This window comes from Bison bison, unplaced genomic scaffold (genome assembly GCF_000754665.1).
Source record: "Bison bison bison isolate TAMUID 2011002044 unplaced genomic scaffold, Bison_UMD1.0 scf7180017864254, whole genome shotgun sequence".
NCBI lineage: Eukaryota > Metazoa > Chordata > Mammalia > Artiodactyla > Bovidae > Bison > Bison bison.
Genome location: NW_011494826.1, coordinates 10,301,095 through 10,317,053, shown reverse-complemented (window position 1 = coordinate 10,317,053; position 15,959 = coordinate 10,301,095). Strand labels below are relative to the sequence as shown.

At 44.8% G+C, this 15,959-nt stretch overlaps 1 protein-coding gene across 2 annotated transcripts in view; it reads right to left on the bottom strand.

Moving 5' to 3' along the window:
• Positions 1 to 9,168: 9,168 nt before the first annotated feature.
• The window catches only part of SQRDL (sulfide quinone reductase-like (yeast)), a 54,669-nt gene continuing 47,878 nt past the window's right edge, over positions 9,169 to 15,959 (bottom strand). Inside the window, exons 8-11 of one of the 2 annotated variants that reach the window (XM_010847759.1) lie at positions 13,291 to 13,474; positions 11,578 to 11,645; positions 10,891 to 11,069; positions 9,169 to 9,653 (exon numbers count right to left, since the gene is read on the bottom strand). In XM_010847759.1, coding sequence (XP_010846061.1) covers positions 9,596 to 9,653; positions 10,891 to 11,069; positions 11,578 to 11,645; positions 13,291 to 13,474 — 489 coding nt within the window. In that variant the 3' untranslated portion in view covers positions 9,169 to 9,595. The remainder of the gene's footprint in view (positions 9,654 to 10,890; positions 11,070 to 11,577; positions 11,646 to 13,290; positions 13,475 to 15,959) is intronic. The other variant, XM_010847758.1, reaches the window with a different exon arrangement.

Sequence of the window (15,959 nt, the reverse complement as noted above, 5' to 3'; positions counted from 1 at the left end):
TATATATATATATATATATATCCCCTCCCTCTCGAGCCTCCCCCTACTCCCTCCCTCCCCCACCCCTCTAAGTCGTCACAGAGCACCAGGCTGAGCTCCCTGTATTATACAGCCGATTCCCTCTAGCTATCTATTTCACACTTGGGAGTGTATATATGTCAGTCCTACTTTCTCAGGTCGTGGGTTTTCCCCAAGGAAAAGGCAGACTGATAGGACAATGAAGAAAAAAGAGGCGCGCCCTCTTGTGACTCTGCCCTGACCTTGTTGCTTCCTAGTCACGTGCGCCGGGCAAGTTAACTTCTCTAATTTAAGCCTCGGTCTTCATAAAACACAAGTAAAATGCCCTCCCTTATGGCAATCACGAAGATTAAGAAATTGGACGCAAAGCCCCTAGCCAGGTGTCTGTCTCAGCATACTCAAATTACACCAATTAATAGTATTTTAGTTATGATTGTAGTTATGATTGGGGCTGAGCCGACTCACCTCACAGGAACAGTTAGGGAAAAGGAGCGCGGCGCCGTCCCCGCTGTCCCCGGGGCACCTGTGCAGGGCGGGGCGGTGGGGAAAGTGGTTGGAAGGACAAGCAGACACTCCCAGCGACGCGGAGTTTTGGCTCCTCGACCCAGCGCTCACCTGGCCGCCAGCTAATCAGAAGTAGGTGGTGAACGCTCGCTGCTTGCCGTTACTTCTTCAAACCTCGCGTTTCTAGGCCGCGTGCAGGCGCTCCAGGCGCCCACAACCCGGCTCTAGGACCTCCCCAGGTGCTCTTTCCCCTTCCCCGCTCCCTCTCCAGGGCCAGCGCTTCACTGGCTTTGTCTTAGCGCCCACTGAGAGGTACTGGGAAGCTGAAAGGACTCTAGTTGCCAGGTCCTGGCAGGAATCCCTCGTGTCAAAGTGCATCCTGGAGGAGATGCATTTCCCCTGTCCAGTTCGGAGGATGCTTCGCGAGTGCACAGAAGCACCCTTCCCGAGAGCGCAGGCTCCGTTAGGGTCTAGGCTTCTCCGAGGGGCAAATGCATCTTACTCACCTGAAGACCCAGCAGTCGGCCAGAGAATGAGTGAACAAGTAGATGAATGTTGACAATGGAGAAGATAGGATGTGTCCACCTTCTTTTTCTTGTATTAAAAAGACGTTTTTAACCCCAGAATATGTCTCATTGGAGAATCAACATCTCCACCCCCATTCTCAGCTCAAATGCTTCCTACAGGGCTGACCCAATCCTCTCCCCCAAGAGTGGGCATTGTGATTGGTTCAATAAAAATCACAAATTCAGCTTGGATCCTCAAATCCAAGAATTTTGCCATTTTAACAGAGGGTGTGTGGGCTCTACAGACCAAGTAAGCCTGACCCTGCCCCACTTCTTCAGCCTATGAGGTGGTGTACCTGAGGAAGAAACCAACACAAAGAAACGCAGAGCAGAAACAGGAGAGGAAGAAATTGAGCCTCTGGATCCAGCCTTGCCTGATCTCCTTCCCAGACTTCTAAGTACATAAGCCAATAAATTGCTGTTTTGCTACTTGGAAAAATAAGAGAACTTAGACTAATAAATTTCTCTTTTTTCTTTTACTCCTGAAAAGAAATACAACAGTACTGAACTAAGAGCAGCTTTTCAGAGTAACCCTAAGACACTGTGGGAACAGACTGAGATTCAAATTCCAGTTCTGTCTCGCATTTGCTATGTGGTCTTGAAAATCTTTCTGTATTTTCTATAAACCATGAACACAGAGTTCCTAGTCACAAATAACAGCCCTTTCCTAGATTTATAAATTGGATTCTAGGAGAGTTTCATTTTAACCACAACCATTTCAATTACTATGCTGTTTGTACAGTTATTGATGTTTAAGTACCTGCAGTATTGTATTTGCGCATAAACCATAAGAAGGCATTCCTCATTTAGAAGACAACCAATCAGTAGTCAGATATATGGTGGCTTCGTAGGATGTAAGAATACATTTACAAGAGGACTCACCAATTTGGAGGAAGCAAGCAATGAAACCAGTTTTCCTGGACTGAAAAGGCCTCCATTTGCTGAGATAAGGAAGAAATAGTGGGGAGAGAGTTTTTTGCCACAGTCTTGTTAAATTTCAAGGGGATGGTCCCCAGTCAACAACAGGGCATCTATCTATTCTGGGAGGAAGAGCCCTGACTGACCACTGAGACAGTAAACATGTGGGGGTAGAGGTCAGCACTGTCCCCTTCTCCACATCCTCCCATTCCCCCCATACAGCAATTAAGTGACCTCTGCCCTTTTAATGGTGGTGCTAGTGGTAAAGAACCCACTTGCCAGTGCAGGAGGCATAAGAGACATGAATTCAATCCCTGGGTCAGGAAGATTCCCTGGAGGAGGGCAACCCATTCCAGTATTCTTGTCTGGAGAATCCCATAGACAGAGGAGCCTGGCAAGCTACAGTCCATAGGGTCACAAAGAGACATGACTGAAGTGACTTAGCATGCATGATTCAATATAGTTGGAAGATGAAAGAGAAGCTTAACCTTTTGGCAATGGCAGGCTTCTCGGTCTGTAGACACGAGACTTGCACAGGCTTGCAGGCACTCACCTGCATGCTGCTGCTGCTAAGTTGCTTCAGTCATGTCCAACTCTGTGCGACCCCATAGACGGCAGCCTACCAGGTTCCCCCATCCCTGGGATTCTCCAGGCAAGAACACTGGAGTGGCTTGTCATTTCCTTCTCCAATACTCACCTGCATTGGTGGGACAAATGCTGAAATCAGCGGGGCCAATATTCTTGCAATTTCTGCAGTCCCTTGAAAACCAGCAGTTCTTGTCCTTTATGCTTGTTTCCTCAGCTGCCCCTGGAGTTCTGCATGTACCAACTTCCCAGTTTTCCAGGAGCTGATAAACCTTTTCAGTAAAGAGCCAGCTAGTAAATATTTTAGCCCTTGAGGCCCACATGCAGTCCCTGTCACAACTGCTCCCCTCTGCCACGATAGTGCAAAAGCAGCCCAAGACAATAGGGACATGGAGGAAGATGGCTGTGCTCTAATAAAACTTTAGTTATAAATATGGGCAGTGGGCTGAGTCTGGCTCACAGGTCATAGTTGGCAAACCTCTGCAATTTTTAATTCCTTTCTGCCTGCACTATTTATATAGTGGTTTCTGTTTGACCAACTGATACAGTCTCCTAAATCTTCATGAATCTTTCCCCTCCTCTCCTCCCTTGGTGCCTTCATTCAAGCCCTCACCATTCCTTGTTGAAGCTAGTTGGTCCTGGCCTTGGTCAGTCTGTCTGGAGTCTTTTCCTCAATCCATAGCTCACCCAGGCTGCTCCTACAGCCCCCTGTCATTCACATGTAAACTCCCTCAATAGCTCCGCACTTCTTTTAGTTTATGTCAGCTGTCTCAACAGGAAGCAGATGACAGGGTCAAGTCAAAATAATTCACAGTGAGCTTATGTACAAAGGTGAGCCACGCTGGAGGAACTGCAGGCACAGTGCAGTGCCAGGAAGCTGTTTCCACCCTTGTGCCTGCCAGGATGGGTACAGGGAGGGGGCATCAAGCCCAAAAGGAAAGCGGGGCTTCTCCAGCCATGCGCTGAAACCAGATTTGTGGGCTTTGTTTTCATTTTGTTTGATTTTTTTTTAAATCTAATTCTTCTCAGACTAGTTCTTCTGTAAAATACAATAAAAGATTATTAGAAAAAAATAAAATTTGAACACACACATAAAATACAAGCCCCAATTTTTTATTATTAGATTCAACAGGTAACAAATATAAAATATCTCTTTCAAATTGCTATAAAAGTTTATAAACTCTCTCAATTTCTGTTCTTATCATAGGGCCAAGATAGGCCCACCAGGAGAGAGCCAGAGGATTGAGTGCCCCAGCCTTACTCCTTACTCACCTCTCACTCCCACCACCTACCAAGCCCCACTGGTCAAACCCAACCAGAAAAATCATTCACACTGCCTGCTGGGCAGCCTCCCAGGGCAGAGAGCGGGATGCAGAATGCAAACGGCGGGCCAAGGAACAAAAACCAACATCAGAGAGCCCAACCCAAGGTACCCCAGAATCCCATTTTCCACCCTGTCTTCTTCCTGTCGTCCAATATTCTTCCTACCCAAACCAAATTATCCATATTCCCACAGCCCCCCACCCACAGCCCTGTACTGTTCCTCATGCCTGGAAGTTTCTACTCCTCTGCTCCTGGCCAAGTCTTCCTCATGCCTCAGGACCTTAGAGGTGATCATGGTCTAGGGTACTCAGAACATTTGTCCATCAGGCTCCTTCTTTAAGTAGCAAACCCCACTTCCCTACATATGAAGTAAGCACACGGCCAAAATTTAGTTGGTTCGTTTAGTTAACAAATATTTACTGAGAATTTAGTATGTGCTGTTCTGGGTCATAGTGTTCTAGGTACTGCTAATACAGCACTGAACAAAAGAATACTCATTCAGATAGGGGAAACACTTGTTTATTGACTGGTAATCATAATTATGGGCTTCCCCAATGGCTCAGCGGGTAAAGAATGCAGGAGCCACAGGATCAATTCCTAGGTGAGGAAGATCCCCTGGAAGGAGAAATGGCAACCCACCTCAGTATTCTTGCCTGAAAAATCCCATGGACAGAAGAGCCTGGCAGGCTACAGTCCAAAGGGTCGCAAAGAGTTGGATACGACTGACTGACTAAGCACACAATCATAATCCGCCCCCAGAACTGGGCTATTGACATGTGGAAAGCCCTGTTCTTTGTTCCACTAGGGAGGCCAAGCCAGGAGGACATGCATGTAGCCCTCCTCCCTGGCCACAGTGAGAAAGCATATCGGTCACAGAGAGTGACTCGGAGGGGAAGAGAATTGAGATGAAAAGAGAGCACCTTGATTACCTTGTTATGCCTAGATCTAGTCAAGCCTGAAGTCTACACATTAGTTTCCCAGTTACATGAGCCAGTAAGTTCCCCCTTTTTCTTCTAGGCTTATTTGGCTTTGATTTGTGTCACTTGGAACCAAATGAGACCTGGTTAATACAGGGACTCAACTCAAACGTTACCTTCTTCTCGGTATTTTCCCTGAATGCCTGGTGTAAGACGGCACAGTTTGAATGCTATGACCACATACAGATGGGACCTCTAGCTTGACGCTTCATGGAAAAAATCAAACAGAGCTCCCAGAGGATAAGGACTTGGATTTCTGAATACCCAGGGGCCTTGAGTATATAAGATGCCCCCCAAATAATTGTGAAAGTAGCTAATAATGAATTCTTGCAGTCAGTGAAGCCCTATAGCCAATAGTATATATCATATGTATTTATATACCCTGGAGAGATGAATTGACTGATATTAAGAGACTGAAAACAGGTCCTTCTGTGATCCGAACCTACCAGGGGCCCAAAGGGTTTCCCTGGGTCACACAGCCAATGGGAGGCAGATCTGGGATTCAAATCCAGTCTTGGATCCAAAACATGTATTCTTACCCATCACCCTGCATGGGCTAATCTATAATGCTGACAATTTCCCAACTCTGAAAGTCTGTCAAAATGAGGCACAGAGTTGCGGTGGTAACAAGTGACAGAATCCATCTTTCTTGCTAGAATAAGGATGTTGGAGAGCTGTCATGACCCCATTTCTCCCAGACAGGGAGGAATTTCTAGTCTAAGGGGAGGCTGTATTTCTGAGTGCTTCATTCAACTACTAGAGTCAATGTCAACAATAATAGCTTACAGTCTATGTGCCAAACTGCTAAAAGCTACCTCAATTCATTTAATGCTAGCATTAGCTCTGTGAAGTAGGGATCATTAACCCACTCTACAGGGGACAAGGTGGTGATTAAAACATGTGAGAGGGATGCTATCAGCAGTCAGTGGGAAAGCCAAGACCCAAATCCTGGTCTATGGCTCCAAATCCTGTGTTCTATCCATCTGTGCCTCAAGAGATCCGAACCCAGTTTGTGACAGAACAGCACCAGGGTTCCTGCCTGTCTGCACTTCTGTGGGCCTGGGCGTGGCCCCAAATGGTACCTGAGGGATGCAATTACAATAGTTTTACTACATGCAAACATGGAAAATTTTAACTTCATTTAGGGTTGTTCATAGCATGCACTCCTCCAGGAAAGTTATTTTTCAAAAATCAATATTGGGGGAGAAAACTGCTCCATATGTCACCATCCATCCTTCTCAGCTGTGTCTTGTGATCTTTCTACCTGATTTTTGCAAAGTATTGACCTTGACTTTCTCCAGCATAAAGACAAGCAATCTCCTTAACTACTTAGCAGTGAACAAAACCAGAGAGACCTGGTTTTCACTCATCTTTTCAGAAAGCCTTATCTCATCCAAACCATTGCTCTTGATCCTTCCCTCCCTGAAATGATCACAATGAGCTTATCTGAAATGAAAGCTTCATCTGTGGTCTTAGGGCATAAAGGGGGACTTTGCTTTAAAATCAGACTAAAGTTATCCTGTGCATGCAAACAATCAGAGGACCCACTCTTAAATGTTACATTACAAAGCCACGTTCCTCATCTTTGATAATTCTACCTTCAGGATTGTTGGAAAATTATACATTTACATATATTTGCTACATTAATTAATTCGCAGTTTTCTCAGCCAGGATAAATGATCTGTACACCGTGAGTAACTTACTCACCAATCTTCTCCTCCCTACAACCAACCACTGGGCCTTCAACACATATTAAGTGTAAAGCACAGGTCACAAAGCAGTACTTACAGTATGATCCTACTTGTTTTCAGGAACTTTAACAGCAATCGTTAGGACATTAGAGAAAAAGATACCAAGATGCTATTAGTTGTTACAACTGGGTCATGGATTTGAAGTGATTTCTATTCCTTTTATTGATCTCCATTCTCTGAATTTGTCTACAAAATTTAGAAATAAGAGGTTTCATACCAAAATAAAAGAATCTACTCAATCTGAAACCCTGTGTTTCCCCTGTTGACTTCAGTCTCACTTCTCTCCCTGGAGCTCAGTGGTCCCCAAGCTGCCACCCAGGTCTGTTTGCACTGTACCCTCAGCTCATCCAGGGGCTGACGCCAGGGCAGAAATTGAAAGGGAAGAAGCTCTGGGACAAAGGGTGGCAGCGGTGGTGGGGGTTGGGGGGTGAAGCCAAGAAGGGATTTCCCAAGCCAGCTGTCCAGCCCTGTGTCACTTCTGGACTCTGGAGGCATCAGCAGGATGGGACCTGCAACCTCACCCACCCCAGGCACCATCTTCGGAGAAACCGCCAGCTACCCTGGTCTCACCCCTCCCCGTTTACTGCTGCTGACTGGAAAAACTGAAGGCAGTCCCAGAGCAGGGCCTCTCCCTTGAGCAAGCCCACATTTGTGGTTAGAAGATATGGTTTCAGAAGTCAAACTTTTCTGGAATTCAGCACATTTCTGATCTTTCCCATATCAAAGGAGTGAAAGCTAGAGACCAATGTACTGGTCAATAGTGGTTACTGCTCCCCCCAGCCTTGGCAGTCAATTCTGCCCAGCATAATGTGAACTGAAGCAACTTCCTGATGCTTGGAGGTTTATTCAGAATACACAGTCATAAACAGACACAGGAGACGCCAGCTCACCCTGTGAGGGATTTCAAAGTGACTCACCCAGGAGCCTCAGCCATTCCCAGAAACACAGCTTCACTCTGTGAAAATGCATTTGTGTCCACATTTAGGGACGCTACTCCCAGGACTGCATGGACCTTGCAGAGAAAGATCATTTTGGGTGAACAGCCCCCAGCTCTCCCTGACTTAGCAGCCCACCAGGGGCCAGGCTGCAGCCGGCTCAGGCAGGAGCTCTGTGAAGACCCAGGGACTCAGAGCAGGACAGAAAACCCCCACCTCTGCCTGTTCTCCAGCAGCACAGACAGAAACAGCACCACCTACTGTGGCACTGCTCTTATTCTAGAACCCGGGTGAGGGTGGGAGGGTGGAGTGCGATCACTACAGTGGTCAATAAAATCTTTTGTCCCAACGGGACATTTGGAAAGTGAAAACTGGGGCGGGGAGCGGTGCTATTAAAGCTATGCCAGAATAATAGATGCTAAACAGGGAAACCCCAGACAAGCCAGAATGTGGCCATCCAGAAAACATCTCCCACTTCTATCGCCAGATGAGAAGTCTGTTGCGAGGACTCCCTTTCCTCCTCAGAAACATGTGTTACTGAAGAAAATCTACTTTCCTAGTCAAACCAAGGCCTTTTTCAGCAAGCTTCCCAGCATCCCAGGGAAAGGAGAGGAGACTATCACTGGAACAACGAGGCTGTAGCAGGGCCCTTATCTGTCTGGATCACAACTGCATCTCCAGGGCCAATGCAGTGTTTGGCAGCTCGTAGGAGGAGCTCAGTAAATCCTTGCTAAATTAATGAACAAATGCCTGAGCAGAGCTTCTAAAGCCATCCAGGAACTTCAGGAAATGAGAGACTTAGCAACCCTAAATAACACTGTTCCTCAAACTGGGTAACAGTTTAGGTTTGAACTCTATTGCATAAACAGTTATGCATTGCCCTTTCATGGAATTTATAAATAAATATGAAACATGCAAGGCTTTCAAATACCAGGTTGAACTTAAACCTGAAACTGTAAGCTTCCAAATAAACTAATTGGAGAAAAAATGATTTTGAAGCTGCTGCTGAACTTCAAGTCAACTGAAACTACGTCCTGAAGTGTTTCTAATATGATCTCATTAAAAATCTTCTTGGCTAAAACAGGTACTGCATCAACCCCATCCTCACTAAGTGTACATTCTCTGCAAAGCAGGGGCCATGACAGAATTGGATTTGCAAGAGATTTAGTGGAGGAAATGTCTGTCAAGGCTAAAGGAGAAGGCACAGGAGAAGGCAAGGGAGGGCTTTCAGACCATGATGTGAGAGGGACACCTGCGAGAGGAAGGGAGAGGAAGAGGGGGAGGAAGGAAGGAGGGATGGGGAAGAACCACCTCGGGCCTGATGCACTTCTAAGTCGGGCCTGATGCTTTGGCCAGACTGATGGGCAATTCTGGAGCCAAAGTTGCCAGTGGAGGACTTGAGCGTCCCGTAGGAACAGGCCAGCACGAGCACTCCCTGTGTCCGTCACGGGTTGGGAGAACGTGGCCTCGGCACGAACACAGTGGAGGAGCAGAGGGGCAGCAGCCAGTCCCCTGTGCCCCCACAGCACCAGCTCTAGGCCACATGTCTTCACAGCCTTCACAGGCACTGTTTCAAATAATACTCTCCCTGGAAATAACTCTTGTTTTTATAAATCCAGACAGGCTCTGGTGAAATTATGCCAGCTCTCAGTTGAATAGTCAAAGTAGGTAACAAGTAAACTATCCCACCACCACAATCTTTTCCTCCCTACAGCTAGAACTTTTCATACCACCAATCAAGATCAAATTTTCTCATAGAATCTCAATCAGTGGGAGTTTTTATTTAAAAAATAGAAGTCTATTTTTTCATTTGAATGTTTCCAAATAATTAAGCTTGTCCTGAGCAGCCTGCATGGGAGCTGCCTGGAGGGACTGGGAAGGGAGGCATTTGGTCACTGTCATCCAGCAGTAAATTCTTTATGGTGTTGGGTTTTGAGTTCTTCGTGCTGCTCTTGGTCAATCCATGGCTGTGATTCTGGTCCAGAAGCCACCCAGGGAGAGCAAGGGCTGGGCCATCCTTAGCTCTTACCCAGATGGAACAATTTCCGCAGAAACGCTGGTCCTCCCCAGTAGCCCCTGTAAGAAATGACACAGAACAGTTCTTTGCATCAGAAAAAGGGGGTGACTTCAGGCAGCAGGATATTTAAAGGGAAGCCAGGCTGCTCACAGACACTGTTTCTCAGGCTATAAAGCAAGACTGACAGCAAGGTAGAAAGAACCCATGTCTAGGAGGGCGTAACTGACCTTAACACTGACTTGCTATGTGAGCCTGGACATACTGACTCAATTCAGCAAACCTGTAACAAGCCTCTACTACGCGCAAACTGCAGTCCTCTCTACCTTGAGCAGCTCATAAATTAGGTACAGGTCCAGGTTTCCAAACCTACTGGCATTTTGGACCATATACTTCTGAATGGTAGGGGACAGTCCTATTCAGCAGCATCCTTGGCCTCTGCTCACTAGATGCCCGTAGCATCCGCTCCAGCTGTGACAACAAAATATATCTCCAGATATTGTCACATGTCCCCTGGGGAGCAGAATCATCCCTAGCTGAAAAACACTGGTGTCTACATTTTGACTTACTTTTCTCAAAGGGTTTGGGAAAGTCAAATGAGATTTTTTTTTTTTTTGCAACAAGGAAGAGGAATTATTAAGTTTGTCACTGTTTACTTATTGAATGCCTACGATGGACCTGTCTCTTTATGTATTGTCTTATTCATCCCATCCTGTGAGGAAGACAGTGTTCCTTTCATTTTGCAGGTAAGACACTTAAACACAGAGAGTTTAAGCAACTTGCCCTAGGACGCATAGCTGGTAGGTGGCAGATGTGACTCAAACACAGGTCTCCAAAGCTTAGCTCTTAATTAGTATGTTTTCTTTTTCTTATAATAAAAACAAAATTAAGGTGGCAGATGATAAAGTACTTGACAGGTCAAAGTGATTCACTATGATTATGATGATGATGATGGTGTATCCAGCAGCAAGAGAGTGCCAGAACATGAAAGACAGGAGAACTGGTCACTGCCGATTATAAAAAGAAGAGGCTGTGTCCTTGGGTGGGTGGTAGCTGTGCTATGGCTCCTTCTCTCACCCAGGGCAGCCTCTGGCCCACCACGTCTGGCTGAGGCTTCAGAACCCTTCTCAGACTGCCATTACCAATCCTTGAGACATGACTTAGCAAGGTACATCCCCTTTGCCCATCCTGCTCAGGGTCATATCTCCTAAAGCTGGAAGGCCTCCTTGAAACAACCCCCCTGTACAGGCTGTTGCAATCTGCTAACAGGTATGCCTCTCCCCCAGGTGACATACTTACCTCAGCATCAAATTCCAATACAGGAACGGCATCATGTCAGCCTTCATGAGGTACATGGAAAGTCTCTCTTTGCTCTGGTCAAAAGGGAAGGTTTCCAGGGGCTCAGCATTGTAGTTAAACTCCGCGAGAATCACACGGTTGTAGCCAGTCACCAGTGGACACGACGTGTAGCCATCATACTGTGATTGAGACAGAGTTGGAAAGCGGCTTTTTTTCATGTGCTATCTAGACACCTTGGCTTCCCAGGTGACTCAGATGGTAAAGAATCTGCCTGACAATGCAGGAGATGCAGGTTCAATACCTGGGTTGGGAAGATCCCCTGGAGACAGAAAGGGCAACCCACTCCAGTATTCTTGCCTGGGAAATTCCATGGATGGAGGAGCCTGGCTGGCTACAGTCCATGGGGTCACAAAAAGTCAGACACAACTGAGCGACCAAACAACAACCACCTAGACATCTTAGAACTTATCATTTACTCTGAGCAGTGGTAATGTTTTCCTTTTTTGTATATTCTACTTTTTGTACAATGAAAATATAGAAATTATATAGCAAGGATATACTAAAGGCAAAAATTGAAGTGCCCGTAATAGAGAAACTAATTAAGAAAGCAGCAAAATTGTGGGAAAAGTTTTCATGCAGAATGGAAGATGCTAAGTTGAGACAGTGATTCTTATAAGGCATACAAACCTTCTTCACTGGTGTTTGATTCTTCATAATCAGAGAAATTGTTCTGTCAAGTATTCCTGACTGGGCAGCTATATAAGAAATGGAAAAGTCAGAAAATCAGAAGTGTCTAGATTTTCCAGGAAAACTAATTTGCGAATAATTTTAACGTGAAGAAGTTAAGAAGGCTCCAAATCCCATCCGTCTAGATTGTAACTAGAACACAACTCAACCCAGTGATGGACTGTAGCTTCACCAAGGACCAGACAAACTAACAGGACAGGCTCCTGAGGTGACACAGTGGGAGGCACAAACACACAACCCGAATCTGATCACAGGAAACTACCAGACAATTCTAAACTGCGGTATTTTCCATATAACCAACCAGCACTCTTCAAAAATGTCAATGTCATGTAAGTGAAAAAATAAATGTCAGAGGCTTGTTCTAGATTAAAGAAAACCAAAGAGACATGGCAATCAGTGTGGAGTGTGGCCTTTGGCTCACAGATTTAAGGGGAATTGGGGATGGTGGGAGGAAGAGTGGATAGGCAAAGCTAAAAAGGACATATTTAGAAAAACTGGAGAAATTCACAATGGGTTGTATTGATGATTTCATAATGTAATGTTCAATTTCTTAGACATAAAAATGATCTTGTGGGTATAAAGGAGAAAGTCCTTTTTCTTAGGAGACAGAAGTTGAAGTGTTTGAGGGTGAAGTATCATGATGTCAAAATTTACTTTCAGATGACTTTTAAAAAGGTACATAGAGTGATCAAACAAAATATTCATTTATTGGATAATTATTATATTGGTCACAAAATATGAATAATTGGTTAATACCTGAAAGGTATATGGGTATTCATTGTACTTTCAAAGTTTTCATAGGTTTGAGATTTTTGAAATGAAAAGTTTGGGGGAAATGACTATAAATAATAAGAAGGACATTCAGTGGATTTCCTAGAATGCCTTTCTTAGGTTGATATAGTCAACAAAAGTAACACATGTTCTGTGGGTATGTAATTCACACGAAACGCTCCCATACCCACCGGCAGGGAGGTTCGTGTTTTATAGCATCTAAAAAAGACAGTTCCTGTCTACAGAAAACAGAATCCAAAAGGCAATTCTCTCCATCACTGCTAGAGCGGAACATCGACGTGAAGAATTTAGTTGCCCAGGCTGAGGCCTTAATCGTGTACCAATCAGGGCACTCTTCACTGTATCTGTCTTAACACAGCAATTTTCTGCTCTGCAAGCTTTCATTGACTTGCATGTGTTTTCTGGGGAAACAAATGCTTCCCTAGTTTTACAGTGTTTCAGGCAGAAGAAAAACAGCCAACCTGCCCAGCATCAGCGATGTTCCAAAGAAGACCACGGATGTGAGCACGGTAGTATGAGAAGTTAACAGAATTCTAGAGAGCTGGAAAAGTGGCACCACTCTCTCCAATGTCCCCCTCCCCTGAAAACCACCCCTTTGACCCAGAAAAGGCAGATGAGGTCATGCTACTCTGGTGCAAAGCATTCAACAGATACTGTCTTCTTTACACAACACTAGGTTCATTGACAACACTTCTGTTTTGGGGAGGCCAAAGGCGTTTTTAGGCACAAAAGTTTCTTCATTAATATAATTAGTATATAATGAAATGCTGCTGGTGTCCAAGTTTTGTTTTTGTTATGGTGGTGCCTTAGCAGAAGGCACCCCTGCTTTGAGTGAGGAGGGAACATAGCTCAAGGCCTTACCTACGGCGGCAGCGGTCTTTGATGTCGGCAGGTTGGTACAGTCCCCGATCCCAAACACATTTGGGTACCGCTTGTGCTGCAGAGTGTCTTTGTCCACGTCCACCCAGCCGGCAGCATCAGCCACAGGACTCGTCTTAAGGACATCTGGTGGGCTCATGGGTGGTGTAACGTGAAGCATTTCATACTGCAAAAAAGGAGAGCATCCAAATGTGTTTGTTCCATTATTTCCATAGCCCCACAGGCTCTGGCCCCGACTCCCTGACACACACATGGACTATGGCTGCACGGAGCACTGTACAGTTAGTGCTCGTACTGGTCCACATGCTTGCCAAGATCATCCATGCTCCCGTGCAAGGCAGTGATAAAATAACTAACATGGTCTCCTGGTACAGAGTTCATGGGATCCCTTTGGCAGCTGGCATGGGGGAATCTGAAAAACTGGAGTCAACTTCACTAACATTTTGAAAGAACTCATTGATGCTTCTACCTGTTCTGAAATGAAGCGGGTGATGTATTTCAGTTGCTGTCTTCCTGACCCTCGACTGATGACTTGTAAAGTCTGGTTACACCAGGTTTACTCTGCAAAGAGGTTCTCAGAGTGCGTAAAACTTGTAAAAACCCATGTTAGGAGCTGATAAGTGAGCACCATTCTCAAATATGAGTCAACTCTCAAAACACGAAAAGGAAACCATCAAACACCAATTTAAGGTGAAATAAAGGCAGCAAGAATATTGGCTAGCACAATGAAGAAGGAGGGGTCTGATTCAGTATTGGGTTTACTGAACTGCGTAGGAGGCAGGATGGATTTTTTTCCCCAAAAAACCTTTATCAAGGAAGGCTACCCTTGGCAATTAGGCACTGACCCAACCTAATCAGTTCTGATGGCTCATGTAACTCTTTTGTTTATGTGATATGCTTGTTTGTTTACATAATATTTTGTAGTTTATTCTATTTCTTTTAACCAACTCCATCTAGCAATTTCAACTTGATTAAGTGTTCATAAAACATTTCATTACAGTGAAAACTTTAGCATCTTAGGACAATCCTAACCTTGCGATAGTCAACAGCCCCTGATTTTCATAACAAGTTCTGCATCTTCACCAGGGCCTGGGAGTCATGATAGCAGAGGGAGTTAGGGCTGTGACTTATATTTATTCCCACTCTCAGTTATGAGCTTAGTCAGCCTTAAGGTGGAAGAAGTGGAGCGAATGTGCAGTGCTTTGCAAAGTACTCTAGTTGGCTCTCTAGTGGCCTGGGTCCCTGAGGCTGCCTGTTAATTTACATGCAAACTGAGCACATGTCTGCAGGACAGCAGATGGAATAGTCAACAACCATCATCCACCAAATTATTAAGGCCATGTCTGTATTTCTGAAGTTAAGCAGAACTGAGGGCCAAATCTTACTAGCATCATCTCTATCTATTAGAGTTAATATGTGCTTGAATTTCACAAATACACATGAATTTCATACATCTTTTCTAGAAGGGAGGTTAAATATTTCCACATAATCATCATAAAGGGATGACATTTTACTTGAGCAAAAGAACTACTAGGGTCATTTTATAGATTTGTTGGAAATTAATATTGCCATTCAGTTATAGCTTGTTTTTTATCAATTATTTCCATAAACTGAATCTAGTGAATAACATGGTTTTCCTTCATTAACATAAATAACCTATTCAGAGTAGTGGTGTTCAAAATTTTATGTTTATAAAGAAGATCTGTAGAAAATTCAGGTTCCCGGGCCCTACCACCCCAAGATCCCAATCCATTAGGTCTGGGAGAAGAACGGGAATGAGTACTTTAACAACCTCCACCCCAATGATTCTGAAACATGAAACCTGTAGATGACAGTATTAGAAACTCTGGCTTAAAGGAACAGGTTCATTTATAATGAAAAATGAAATGCTATTACTTAGTCACTTCACCTTTCCTATAAGGAGATGCACTGTACTGGATAATCTCCAAAATCTCTTCTAGTTCTAGGATGCCATGATATAAAACAAGTTCAGATCTCTAAAAACGGGAGACTTGGGCCAGTTCACAAGCTCTCTATGAAGGATCAGAGACTAGAGACTTTGGGTACATTTAATTCTTTACAGGAGTGGTGCTCAGTCCTGATTACACATGAGAATCATTAGGGGAACTTTGGAAACTCCCAATCCTCAATCCAGACCCCAGACCAATTAATCAAAATCTCTGGGAGTTAGACTCAGGCATCAGCATGTTTTGAAAGTCCTCTGGGTGATTGAAATGTGCAGCCAGAGCTGAGAGTCACTGCTCTAAAGCCTTTCGGTAGATTTTTTGAAATTCATATTTTAAACAGTAGAATTAGGTCTGAAGAGAAAATCTAATCTAAAAGCCTATACTTCAAAAGGGACACAAATAATCTTCTTTCTTTATAAACCCTTCAGAATAACAATCAGTTCAGTTCAGTCGCTCAGTCGTGTCCGACTCTTTGCGACCCCATGAATTGCAGCATGCCAGGCCTCCCTGTCCATCACCAACTCCCGGAGTTCACTCAGACTCATGTCCATCAAGTCAGTGATGCCATCCAGCCACCTCTGGATGGCTGTCATCCTCTGTCATCCCCTTCTCCTCCTGCCCCCAATCCCTCCCAGCATCAGAGTCTTTTCCAATGAGTCATCTCTTTGCATGAGGTGGCCAAAG